This window comes from Phalacrocorax carbo, chromosome 22 (assembly GCF_963921805.1).
Source record: "Phalacrocorax carbo chromosome 22, bPhaCar2.1, whole genome shotgun sequence".
In the NCBI taxonomy this organism is placed as follows: domain Eukaryota; kingdom Metazoa; phylum Chordata; class Aves; order Suliformes; family Phalacrocoracidae; genus Phalacrocorax; species Phalacrocorax carbo.
This window is the reverse complement of record NC_087534.1, coordinates 4205829-4219643: the sequence shown is the minus strand read 5'-3', so window position 1 is coordinate 4219643 and position 13815 is coordinate 4205829. Positions and strand designations below refer to the sequence as shown.

Genomic DNA, 13815 nt, shown 5'->3' with positions numbered 1-13815 from the left:
GGCCCATACATGACAGATGGGGGATGTGTGGCAATAAGGGGACAGGGGGTGTGTGTCATGTGCAGCTTAAAACTGTGAAAGATGCACCTCTGCTAGCTGGGAGGGGAATCACAGCACTGAGGTGCTGTTGCCAGGTTCACCAGAGGTTTAAAGCAAGGAAGACTGCCAAAGAGGAGGAGGAGTTGTAACAGTGCATCTGGTCTGGGTAAGTCTGAACTGTAATCCTAACATCGGCCTCATAGCTTTTTCACAGGCGGGGATGCACCTTGCTGGAGCGGGGTGTGCCCCCAGGGGCTTAGAGCTGCAGCTTGGTGCCGTCAGCCTGACCCTGGTGGGCTGAAAAGCAGCATCATGAGCACCCCGGGCTGGAGCCAGAACAGGTCACTACTGGTGTAACTGCACGTGGCAGCTGCCGCACCTCGCTAACAGCGGGGTGCTTTGCACTGCTTGTAGGGCCTGTTCAACATAATCCCCTGCTTTTGGCTACGTAGGGTTTTGGATGGGTGTGCTTTAGCGTGTACCTGTTTTGAAGCGCAGGGATCAGCGGCTCAAAACCCCCAGGGCTCATGTCCAGCAGGCAGCAGAGTCCATCTGTGACCATGCTCACTTTCTAGAACAACAGCCTGCTTTGTCAGCAGCGGCTGCCCAGTTTTTTACCTTCCTTTTTTTAAACGTTGAGCATGTCTTTAGCACTGTAAGTGTTGCCATTGATGCTGTCTTTACGTTCCCCTTGGGCCAGAATGTTGGTACAATAGCCCCAACTGGAGTTACAGCACACTCCAGATGTTAATTGCTCTGATACTCCTATATCCAGCCTGCACATGGAGCGTGTTCCCAGGAATAGGGACTCTTGGTTGCAGCTCCAGCTTCTCTGTAGGCAGGTGTAGTCCCACCAAATCATTGTGCAGAGGAGCCTTATTGTGACAGAGAGAATGAGTGCGTCATCCAGTGGCTCACGGTGCATGTCTGAGAGGGGAAGAGCTACAGCAACTCCCTATACAACCGATTAAGTCGCAAAGGCTATTTCTGCTCTCCCTCACTGGGTGGGCCAGAGGCAACACATGCCTCTTCCCTCACTTCTAAGGTGGGGATTATGGTTTAATTTTTCAAGGGCTGAGGGCCTGGTGGATTAAGAAAATCCTTGGCATCTGACTACGTTCATCTACAGCACAACCAGCCACCACTTCAGCTGCAGCAGCTGAAATTCCACACATGCACCCCCCCACCCAACCTCCCCAGGGCACCAGCACCGCTGCTGGCACGGCTGGACATCTGTGTGTTAATAATATCACAGACAACCATTGTCTTATTAAGGCTCCGTTTTATATAAAGGAAAAAATCATACTTTAAATACAGCCATGAGGAACACTGCAGAGAATGTGTAGCTGAAGGAAACCTCTTCAGTTAGTGAGAACTGGAGCCACAGGCAATGCCAAGTTCCTCCTTCCCTTTCTCAGATGACAGCTCTTGTGGTGGGTGCTTGGTTCTTAGCATTGGTGGTTCAATAAATAGACCTTTTGAATGCTAAATAAAATACATTATCTGAATACAAGGACTATTAATGAAACATTACATTACTGGCAAGAAATTGAGGCCATTCTGTCATGCAACTGTGGGGATAATTTGTGAGTTAAGAAATACCCAGGGCATACTAAAACTGACTGAGGGGTTTGATCACGGACTGCAGTTTCATCCTGCCGCTGGGTCAGACAGTTACCGGGAAGACGCCTTTTACCCCTCTGAGTCAACACTGACAACCTGGAAGCATTAGTTAGCTTATTCTCCGTAGCCCTGTACCGTACTCAGAACTGAGAAAGAACGGGATGTTTGACATCCGTTTATACTGGCAATGGTAACGAGTTCTGTTGTAACAAGGACGTTGGAAGTTAGCGCTTAATTTGAACCTAAGGAAAATTGTAGGTAGAAAGAACGTCATCCAGCAGCAGTCATTGCACTCTTCAGCAATCAACATCAAAATACAGCTGAAAAAGAACGTCCATCTTCTTAAAAAGTTTCTTCTTAAGTAGAACAATACATGGAAAACACACCAAAACCACAGCATCTCTCCTAAGTCAATGTCCAGTGCAGAAACCATTTCTAATTAATAAAAGAGGCAAAAGGCTCAATCCTTAGGAAGGCAGCTACTGTGGAGAAAATTTTGGGAGCATTACACTTTTGCTTACAGAGTTTAATGACAGTAACATCATTTCTCCTTCAGGGTCAGATCCTCATCCTTTAGGGCAAATTTTCTTCTCAGCACTTCTGCTATAAGAACGGCCGGGTCATCCTCCTTCATTGAAGTTCGGGTTCTACAGAAGACAAATGCACAGTGTATTAGTAAAGAGAAGTGCCAAAACTGATGGTTTACAGCTCTGGTTACGGTCTTTTCAGTGTTTTTCTGCAGCCTTTATGATCAGCTTTTGTCGCAAGTGGAGGAGGGACAAGAACAACCAGAAAACCCAATAAAAAGCAGCTAAAAATTCAGACCTTTAATGTTGGCTTAGAAAACCTGGAGCTCATTTTGTGGATCAAGGGGTATCCTGAAAATCTCAGCATCAAAGCTCTTCATAATTTTTATTCAACAGTGTTAATAACATGTAAGTAAAAGAAAAATTCATTAATTATTTACAGCCTATGTCCCCTCAGTACAAATCTACACGTGGTCTTGGAGTTGAAGTCCTGGAACTTTTTTTTTTTTTTCATTACTTTTGCTACACAATGGATATATGCTTTCATATTTAAATATGGGTAATTACAGGTATTTTAAAGGTGGGCTGGCATACATTTCCCTCCACTGAGCTACTGCACGGGAGTTCTTCTGTAGCATTCTATTACCAAAGCATCCTGCCTCGTTCAACAAGTTCAGACGAGCATGTCACGTTAGAAGTGTCAGCGAGCTTATTTTACAGGAAGCCAAAACCCAGTTCTTTTTCCTCAGGTATCACAAGTTGCTCACTAAGGTTTTGTTTAGGACCTGTAAGAATAATTTCACACCTTTTTTTTTTTTTTTTTAATAGCTGAAGTCCTCCCTTGGTCAGAAAACATTATAGGTGTGTTAAACATTCCTAAAAGAAAAAATTCCTCCCCCCCCCCCCCCAATCTCCAGAGTATTTTCATGTGTGTTTGGGAGGGGCTTGTTCTCAAATTAACACTGAAGGCTTTTAGGAAGCCGCGTAAGGTGCTGTTGAGCTGCTCACAGGTAACTCTTAGTGCTATGTCACATTTGTCTGATACAAGTTCTTAATTTGCAGTTGCATAAATGCATTGCTATTTAAAAGATGATTTTTGCAGTGAGAAACGTGCCTTTGATTTCATCCAGACAGAACTGTTCCTTCTGAAAAGGGTGCAGAGAAAGACCAGAGTACAGGGTCCGGAGCCCACCCCAAACCCTTCCTTCCACACGGGCAAACCTGAGAATTCCGGGTTCCCCAGGTAGCCGTCAGCTGCCTCCGAAGAGGGATGGGGGAAAGCGGCACAGCCAGAGGCGGCAGCCACACCGACAGCAGCGAGGAGAGGCTGCACTGACAGCCTCGAGCTGTGCCCATCATGAGGAAAAGCTCTCCCAGGATGAGCGAAGAGACAGATAACCCACACCAGGGTGAGCGAAGGGACATCTCCCGCCACCAAAGGGTGTAACGTCCCACAGCGAGGCGCTGCCAGCAGCAGACCACGAAGCACCAGAATTCAGCGTCTCAGCCCTTTATAGCCACTTGAAGGGCCAAGGAAATAATCAGGAAAAATGTAAGTTGTTCCGTCCCATACCAGTAGTACTTACAAGCGGAAGTGTACTCACAGTCCAAGCAGCTCCTCACGCTACCTGTCCTTAACCCCCCGCGGGCGCAGGGCCCGGCAGGCACACCACTCAGCCACTCCCCTCGCGGAGGGCACCACAGACACTTTAACAGGCTCTATGTCACACTGGGTGAAACATGCACATTCCTGCAAGCGTTTCCCACTCATTCCTGAAGCTTCCAAGGTTGAGTTTAAGCACCAAGTCCTAAACAGGAGCATCAGAGAGGCATCTATGTAGTTATCTTGTTAAGCATCGTTTGCTACCTTCATCCACTTAAAGAGTACACGATCCTTTGAAGTGCTACGAGCGCCGTGTGCCTACTGCAGCACAACTGCTGTGTGCAACCTGACAGCACCTCCGCAAGGCGCGCGCGGCTGTCGGAGCACCGGGCTGCTCATGAAACTCCATCAGCAGTAGAGGATTGTGTCTAGGAATGGAATTAAAGCTCATCAAGTAATGAACAGTAGTGATTTATTTAATTTTTTTTTTTAATCTACCTGTGGTTCTTCAAAGGGCTTTAATTAAGCTGTAATAACTGTATCCTAAAACATCACTGTGGCATGTAGAATGCAAGTTAGAGGCTGAGAGAGAGAAACAGATGAGAGAAAAACGGTCCAGCTCCAGCAATAAACAGTCTCAGGCTTTTCTATTGAAGTGTTCCTAGCCTTGACACAAGCGGCAGAAGCAGCACGCGTGACCCAGCTCCTGGCTCATCACTCAAGCCCTCCAAGGGGAGAAAGGAGTCCCAGTGATTCAGTTTCTTTGCCCACTGCACCCCAACGAGGAGGGGTCTGGCAGCAATCCCCTTCACCTCAAGTATTCTACGGTACAAAATCCTTGCTCTCCCCCATCTCCTGTAGCGTTAAAAAGAACGCTGTTGGTAAATCCTTCCTTTGTGCACAAGCCACCCTCCCTCCCGCTCATTCACACAGCAAGATCGAACACCATCATCCATCGCTAGCTGTTCTCATACTTTCTGTCGAGGAAATGAAAGTCAAACCGTGACCCATTACACTGCAACGTTCCCTGTCACCTACACGCTGCTTTTCACAGCCTCCCCCCCGGCCACCCCCTGCCTCCTCGTGATCCGGCCAGCGCTGGCAGGAGCCTCGGTGGCGTATCCAGGCGTGGGTCAGAAATGCCTCAGATTTCCCTTCCACAATCTCTATTTGTACAAGTTTTTTTTCCCCCCCGAACAACGCACGTTTTCCTGTCTTCATCTGGCACAGATGGTGGCAGCTTTCTTACCCCGAAAAGCCTGCTTCCAGAGAAGGCTGGCGCACCAGTCTGCGCTAATTAGGAGACTGATAATTACACTGTTGCATGTGAATGCTTCACCCTAGAGCTATACACGTTTCTGATGAAGTCAAAACACCACACGTCACAACATGAAGCATCTGCAAGCTTTTCTGGATTTAACAGAGCCCGTGCACGGCCGTTAGAATGGCACAGCTCTAGTCTTAACAGGGAAGTTACCCACAGCCTAACCCAAACCTCCTGAGCCAGCGTGGCCGAGTCACACGCAACAGCAGGTAATTTTCTTGAGAACTCTCTCTCCCTTTGACTAATAATTTGGGATTATTTTTGGATGCCCAAAGCACTGCTTTGCAGCAGACAGGCAGAAAGAAGAGGAGAAATTAATCTGTGGTCCATGAATTCTACTCACCCCCAAGATAGATTACAGGCATTTATATAAAGCAAGTGAGCTTTTAAGCTTTGAGTAATATCTAACACTTATGAAAGCAAGAGCAAAAGGGTATGCTGTGTGAATTATGGATGTGTAATACCGTACTGGCATGCTGGATGCAAGCTGAACATACTTCCCTCATTTCACACTATGATTTTTTCAGTGCTGAGAATCTGATTTCTTTTAAAGTGAATTAGGCACAGAAATTGCGAACAGCCATCACACAACACGTTATTTTTGGCCAGCAATCTTAGTCACACAACATAATGGCTGCACAGGTCTTTGGGCTGAAAACTGTGGAAACTGAACTCTGTCGCTGTGATTTCACACGTAAAATGAAGGCAGTACCACGGATGTTAAAGAAGTTACTCTATCAGCTGGGCAGGATCCTGTCTCAGCCGTGCAGCAGCTGGCATCTCGGCAGCTTGAGGCGTTCTCATGATCGGTGTGTAAACTCATCACGAGACAAGTGAAAACTCACACAGCCCACGCTCAGAGCTGGGCCAGACGCAAAAGCTGAGAAACTGAAAAGCTACGCGGGTTAATTCCTGCGTGTGCCGTGCTGAAAAAGCTGCTGAGCCTCCCGACCGCTTGGGTCCGCACGATGATCCAAGCACCAGCACCTGGAACCACTGTGGGCAGGGAGCAGCGCGACCCTCGCTCGGGTGGGTGCCGGTTCTCGTCTGGGCAAACGCAAGCTTTTTTTCATCTGAACACGCTGAAGCAGCCAAATGTTGTGCTTATCAGTCTAAGCTCCCCTCCGCTGCTTTCAACCCATGCAGGTAAGCCATCATTAAAAGAACCCCAGAAACATTAAAACATTAGCAAGTTCTGCTATAAGCAGGTGTTTCCCCCCTGTGAATCATGACTATAAAGCAGCACCAACAAGCAGCAAATGCAACATATCCAGTGTCTACAGTGATTTGACAGACAAAAAAAACCCCCAAACAAACAAACAAACCCCCTCAAAAAGCCCAAGATATTTCAGGAAGCACTTACAAGTCTTTGCTCTGCTTCATCCTATGAATGTCTTTAAGAATGCCCATCATATCTGCAAAACTGCTGGCCTTTGACAGAGACACAGAATCTTCCTCCTCAGGATCCTTTGGTTCTGGTTTACAACACTCGGAGGCTGTAGAACAAAGCATGGAGACTGACGGGAGCTCAGGGCTTTCGAGTTCTGCCTCCTCCTCTGTGATATCGCTAATGACAAAGGAAGTTGTAGACTGGAAAGAGGGTCCGAAACAAGGTAAAGGAGAAGATGCATTTGAACTTCCTGGAGATAATAAATCTGGTGTTAACGAAGCAGAAGCTGAAAAAGAAAACAATACAGGTGGATAGATAAGCTAATACCAAACCACATAGATATTTTTTCCCCCCAAACAACAGAATATAAATCAAGAGACATCATCAGCCAGCCTCCTCCATCCCACAAGAAAACAAATTCATTATATTCTCTGTTACTCTCCTTGTCCACTGTGCTTCCTATGACAGCACGCTGCAACACAAGACCTCGTGCAGTACGTTTTATCCCACCAGCCCCCCGATGTATCTCTATTCCTATCGTGCCCATCACTGTATCACCCCTCCAACTCAAACACCGCGCCCCGTCCCTGCAGATGTCAGGTAATGTATACTTTTTCTGTATCATAGATAAGGAACGGAGGAACAGAGGTTTAGCTGCTGCTCGGGGTCACGGAGGGAGCATCAGCATGTAGGTCTTCGTTGTCTTAACTTTCCTCCTCTTTTTCTTCATCGCCTTGAGAACTGCTTGCCTGCCTTTTCCTTTCAGGCTCCTTCCCCCTTAACCATTACACCTGGTGAGAATGCAGAGCTGGTTCAGGAGCTCCAGCATTTTACACTAGAGGGTCACAGAAATTCACTCTGTGACCGCAGGCTTTTTGACCTCTTTTGCTTTCCATCACCATCTGTAAAATGAGACTAGCGTCCACCTGTTCCACGGGGAAGATGGGATTTATTTGTTCATGCTTTAAAATGCAGTGAGGATAAAAACAGCTATATATGTTCTGAGTGTTATCAAGTGAAAATGAATTGGATGTTTCCAGTATCAAACACCAAGGGAAAACAACCAAAAACCCAGAAAAATGGTTAGTGCACATCTCCTTGAAAGAACCTTCCCATATTGAAAACAAACTGCACCTTGAAGCACTAACGCCCTTGGCCTCAAGAGTAAACTTGCAGATAGTTATCCGTTTCCAATTAAGGCATTTCTCTAACAGTATATAATAAAGCAGATTGCACAATATTTCTTTTTTGACATCAATCTTTCCAAAATAAACCTGCTAGTTATCTCCTGCATCAGATTACCGAGCTACAGCTAGGCCCTAAATCACAGCTCCCCGTTATTGACTTAGAGGATGCGAAGTCAACACGAACTGTTCTCAAATGCCAGCTGATAACAACCAGGCGTGCTGCTGAGAAGAGAGGGAGAGCAAAAGGTATTAAATGATTAAATCATTCTTCTGCCATCTGGATTGCTAATTTTCCTCGTTATTGCTCTCCTTGAACTAAAACGGACTTTTCCAGCACACAGCTTGAGCAACTGTAGAGCTGAGACAGAACTGAGAGGGGAAAAATCACAGGCTTTCCCCTTCTTTATTTCAATTCGGTCGTTCCTCTGATCTTGCACAAAGAAGAAAGGGGGCACACGCAGCCTTTCTGAAGGGGACGCCCGCGGTGCCTTGTTTTGTGCGTACGCCCTGCAGAGCTGAGGGTAATGCAGCTCCCTCGCTCCCGAGGGGCTTCGTTTTCCCGTGCCGCTGTACGAGTTGAGGCGTGTGGCGCGTGGCGTGCAGGATCCCGTGCACTGTGACAGGACCAAAGATGAGGAGAAGTGGCAGGACGCGCGTGATCTCACAACAGCCCTTTACCACGGAAGTGAAGAAACACCTCGTCTCATCTCAATACAACTCCACATGCTGAAAACTTCGTATATATTCTCACGTGGTGGCCTTTACACTCCTGGTATCAAATAGATTCTTAAAGCCCATGGACCATCACACAGAACTGAAAAAGAACCCCAAATCTCTCATGCAGAAACCAGCATTTCAACTAAATCAGACACCAAAACTCTGTTTCACAATGAAATGCGATTATGGCCCACGGGTAGCTGGACTAAATATAAGCAGTCATTAAAGCTGCAAGTCCCTTGGGGCTACAATAATCAGACACCCACGTCTCTGACAGACCACGAGAGATCTGGGCGCGCGCACGCACTTCGCAGTGCGGCGCAAAGCAGCGATCTGGGAATTAAATAAAATACTTGCTTTCAGCTGTAGGATAAGGACGGTTTCATCAGCCCCTATTGCCCATCATAAACAATAATTAACCCGCCTGATGTCATTTCAACTGTGGCACAATCCTGTTTTGGATTGTTGGTTTTTTTTTCTTTTAAAGTAATGGGAAGAATTACAGGTCCTTCTTTTCCTCAGGAAAGCAGCCACAATAGAGCTGTTGTCTTCGTTATTGGCAGAATTATTCTGTGTACAAGGAACGCAGCTTTTAAGAGAAACTGTCTTCAAGAAGGACTAAATTCCTTTGGTTTGCAAAACTGTCCAATGTTTTTGAGCTGGGAGATCAACAACTCTGCCTTCTGAACACTCCATAAATAGATACCGAAGTATTTCTATCTTACTCGTCTCCATGCTCTGAACCAGCCGCCGTTGCGGTGAGCCTTGCAGAACCACTGGGATTTGCATCCTACCGAGTATCTTCATACTTTCAGAGCTGAGTATACAGGAAAAGCCATGAAAGGAAGAGAAGTCTTTCCTCATAGTTCAGTTTTTCATCTAAAACATGGCTTTTAGTTGCATACAAATTTACTAGAAGAAAAAAATCACTTCAACTAGGCTTTTCCCCAAATACCTTATTTTCTACAGAAATGGCACTGTCATTTTCACAGAGGAAACAAACACTAACACCTCATTCCTGCCCAAATCAAGATGTAACCCTCTCACTCGTGGCTGACTGGGAGCAGGAATGGCAATACAACACCAAACGTTTCCATGAAACAAGGTGCTTGAGATGAGAAGTGGCCTCCAGACCAAATGCAGCAAGTGCAGTCACAAAGCAGCGCTTGGTATTTCTTGGAAACGAGCAGGAGTCCCCCAACAAGAGAGATGCGGACATCTGAACACAGAACCAGCCCTGAGCTGACGCCAAAGACGGGGCATCCCACCAACGGGAGCCACGGCTCTGCTGGCAAAACAACACGCAAGTCCACTCATACAGAGGAAATAACATGGTTCGCTATTTCAGCCCTTCTTGTTCAACAACGAAAAACAGCTCATTATATTCCTACCTGACTCCGCGGCGACTATTTTAGCTATCTGACTCCGAAGGTGACTCAGCTCATCCTGGAGCTCCGTTGTTCGGCTCAGTGCTGGTAAACCGGGTTTCTTCAAGGCAAGCAGCTTCTCCTCCTGCTTCCTCAGGTTGGGGACTGAAGCATTTCGCTGTATAACGGTGAAGGGACTCGGCTTCCACTTGTGCTTCAGTGGGCGAGTGTCACTTCTGGAGGACAAAAACCTGCTGGTCATTTACGAGGTCCAAGGCCCCCTGTGCAACGCTCGGCAAGGCTCTGCCTCCACCCCTGGACAGCAGAAGGCTTTGACATAATGAATTAAGCCCCTGTGCCACTACACTGCCTGTACCACGCTGTGCACCACCTTACAGATGCGCTGCTGCATGCACCTTCTGCATTACAAGGAGCAGAAAGCCCGTCACGAAATGGTGACCCAAGGGCACAAGTGGTGAGAGGACGCAGGGACAAAAGTCTGGGCGTGCTCACATGGTTTCAGGGCATCTCTCTCCTGGTAACCGTGTCTCCAGGCCATGCAGTGAGCTGGGTGCACATGGGAAATGGCACTTACCCATTAACTTTTGCCTCCGATTTCAAAGTCCATTTTATCTTTCACAAGATACCTATGATTATTGCCCTGCTTTAAGGACAAGAGGTCAACTGACCAGAACCAAACTCCTGGGGGAAGATCATTTCAATCCCGGGAGAACGCACTCTTCAACTTTCTAACCACAAAATACCACGGACTGGGGAGGTTACTCTGCACAGACCTTCCAGTGAGTAAAATATGGCGTGGCACGGGCTCTTTGCACTTCCTACAGGAATTCCTCCCAGGATCCTGTGCCCAATTTGTTTTCTCCCCTCTCTCAGGGAAAATGTCTTTCAACAGGCACCACATCAGACCCCGAGTGGACTGGAAGCATGTGATCAGTGTCTAGCCTATGCTATGTATAATAAATTCCCCAGGCAACGAATGCTCCAGGCCCGGGGCAGAGGGGCTGGGAAGTGCCCGGCGGAGAAGGCCCTGGGGGTGCTGGCTGACAGCCGGCTGGGCATGAGCCAGCAGTGCCCGGGTGGCCAAGGAGGCCACCAGCCCCCGGGCTTGTGTCAGCACTGGTGTGGCCAGCAGGGGCCGGGCAGGGATGGGGCCCCTGTGCTCGGCCCTGGGGAGGCCCCACCTCGAATGCTGGGCTCAGGTTTGGGCCCCTCGGGACAAGAAGGGCCTTGAGGGGCTGGAGCGTGTCCAGAGAAGGGCAGCGGGGCTGGGGCAGGGTCTGGAGCACAAGTGTGCTGGGGGGCGGCTGAGGGGGCTGGGGGGGTTTAGCCTGGAGAAGAGGGGGCTGAGGGGAGCCCTTCTCGCTCTCTGCAGCTGCCTGAGAGGGGCTGGAGTGAGGGGGGGGCTGGTCTCTGCTCCCAAGTCACTAGTGTTAGGATGAGAGGGAACAGCCTCAAGCTGCGTCAGGGGAGGTTTAGGTTGGAGATTAGGAAAAATGTCTTCACTGCAAGAGCGGTCAGGCCCTGGCACAGGCTGCCCAGAGAGGTGGGGGAGTCACCGTCCCTGGGGGCGTTAAAAATACATGCAGACGTGGCACTTGGGGACATGGTTCAGGAGGCCTGGGGGTGTTGGGTTGGCGGTTGGACTCAAAGATCCTGGAGACCTTTTCCAACCTTAATGACTCTGCGATTCTATAAACCAGCATGTAAAAATAAGGATCCACAGACACAAAGAGGAAACCAACCTAACTCTGGCATATGTTTCTTCATCATCTGCTGCTATCCACACAATGTCGGCCAAGGTGGGGACTGGAGGGACATCATTTAAATACAGCTCCGAAACATTTGGTAGAACCTAAAAAGAAAGTTACACGAAGGAGACGGTAGTCATGTTTCCTGAAGCTGCCCCAGATGTGCTGTACCAGCTGTCAGAGCCCGTCTCCTCCGCACCAGGCCGGCAGCTGCATCTGTCAGATGTGCGGCAGCAACACCATTTGGCTTATGGAAACAGCACTTGCGCCTGTCGGCTTCTGCAGGTGTTCTGGGGCGCGTTGCTGTGCTCCGTGAGACTGCGCAGCAGGGCAGCGAAGCGTACTCGACACAGCGTAGCACGCTGCCAAGGCCACGTGCAACACTTTGCCACTACAAGTCCTAGCGCTGTCCTTGAGCTTAAACAGTGACGTAAGCGTTTCCATAAACCTTGTTTTACTGTTTAGGAAACAGGGGCCCAGAGGGCATGTGGCTTGCTGGAGGGCACACGACAAAGCGCTGCTTCAGCAGCTCTGTGTTTCGGACTCCTCTAGCTTGCTGCCCCAGTCCATAGACACCACCTGAGGGGGTATCTTCCTCCAGCTGCCAACGATCACTTTAAAAGAACAGGATTTATTAAAAAAAAGTAAAGAAAAAAAAGTCTTAAAAGTTACTGCTACATGAGTTTTATGAATACAACTCTGCAGACGCACGTGGCTGACAGAACAGCAGCTCGTGACAGCGCTTTGTCCTGCTCAAGAGCGGCAGCTCCCTCTACGCGACCCCCAGATCCCTTAGGAGTGCGCTTACCTCAAAGGTTGCTCTGGGACAGGGTTTTAAAGGGAGGTTTGACCCGATCCTCCTGACAACGCTGCGTGCTGAGCCATGGGGTTTGTTCTGCCAGATGGGGATCGTCTACAAGAAGCCATGTGGTATAATTAATATTTCAAACCAGTCACCCTTCTTAAAATTTACCCTATCTAATCTACTCAAGAGCTCTGACCTCCGACTTTTTATTTGTTGAGTGATACTTTTAATTGGGCACCTGCTGATAACTAAGGCCCTCGTTCCACAAAACTGCGTTTCAGCTGACCGTACAGGGCGGTCAGCCGGTTGCTGTGGGGCACTGTAAACATGGGTTCACTATTTTCGGGACAGACAACTAAAAGCACTCAGTAACTGACCCTGAGCAACAAATGAAAACAGGCCAAAAGGAGAAAAAACAGCGTCACACGAGAAGCCCAGAAGAAAAATTAAATCAGAAGGCGGCGTCATTTAAAGGAACACTCTAGCTTCCCTGTGGCCTTTAATATAAGCAGCACTGATAAGACTGTGAACGTTTCTTGGAGGACGGCAAAGCGACCGGGGTATTCAATGCCCGTCCCAGCTGAGGGCTGACAGGAGCAGCCTTGGAGAGCGTTTCTGGAACCAGCAAGTGTTTTTGTGATCTCTGGGCACTCCTGAAGCGGACTCGGAAGGTGCAGCGCTCTGCCCTTTGACCGCCTTCACGGCCGCCACAGGCTCCCGTGACAGGCGGCAGCGCAAGGCTCCGGGCAGCGAACGCCACGACGACAAACCGCAATCCAAACGGGTTTATTTTGCTCGGTTCACCGACAAATCCGTTAATTTATTTGTTGCTGGGGCTCATCCCACACGCGCTGCCTGAACGTTGGCCTGGCGCAGTTAAATTTACAATTCCTGATGTAAACCGGCCCTCCCGGCTGGGAGCGCCCCGACGGCCGCGACGGCCCTCCGCTCGCCGGCCACGGGGCAGCCGGGGGCCGGGGAGGGAGGGAAGGGAAGAGGAAGGAAAGAAGGAAGGAAGGAGGGAAGGAAGGGGCCCGGGGAGGCGGCAGGAGGGGGCCGCTCCGGGCGCCGTTTGCACTTACGGACTCCGCCGCCATCTCCGGCTGCGGCGGCGGCCGCCGGGGCGGGCTCAGCGCTGGCTGCGGCGGCTCCCGCGGGCCGGGCTCATCTCCCCCCGCTCCCCGCCGCTCCTCACTGGAAGGCAGAGGCGATCGCTGCGGGCAGGGCCCGCTCCCCGCGGGGCCCCTCGCACCCCCCCGCACCCCCGCCGCGCCCCGCTCCCTCCCGCTGCCGCCGGCCCGGGCCCCGCCGGTACCTGAGGGACGGCGGCGCAGCGCGGCCCCGCGCCCGGCCCCTCCGCCGCCATCACCCGGAACCGCAACCCGCCCATTTCCCCGCATGCGCCGCGACCCCGCGAGCGGGGCCGTGATGGCGGCCGCCGCCTCCCGCCCCTCCCGCCCCCCC

At 49.8% G+C, this 13815-nt stretch overlaps 1 protein-coding gene across 3 annotated transcripts; it reads right to left on the bottom strand.

The window, feature by feature from the left end:
• Positions 1 to 2078: 2078 nt before the first annotated feature.
• MTFR1L (mitochondrial fission regulator 1 like) lies at positions 2079 to 13808 on the bottom strand. 3 transcript variants are annotated; one of them, XM_064471358.1, is made up of 8 exons: positions 13667 to 13808; positions 13434 to 13545; positions 12355 to 12459; positions 11541 to 11650; positions 9802 to 10013; positions 6480 to 6792; positions 3794 to 3997; positions 2156 to 2309 (listed from the first exon to the last, which is right to left on the bottom strand). In XM_064471358.1, exons 2-7 carry the CDS (start codon positions 13446 to 13448, stop codon positions 3814 to 3816), a joined length of 939 nt encoding a protein of 312 aa, XP_064327428.1. In that variant the 5' UTR covers positions 13449 to 13545; positions 13667 to 13808; the 3' UTR covers positions 2156 to 2309; positions 3794 to 3813. The 3 variants fall into 3 exon arrangements, with proteins under 3 accessions (XP_064327429.1, XP_064327430.1, XP_064327428.1); XM_064471359.1 differs by lacking the exon at positions 3794 to 3997 and having other exon boundaries at positions 2079 to 2309; positions 13667 to 13804; XM_064471360.1 differs by lacking the exons at positions 3794 to 3997; positions 13434 to 13545 and having other exon boundaries at positions 2079 to 2309; positions 13667 to 13756.
• Positions 13809 to 13815: the final 7 nt, after the last annotated feature.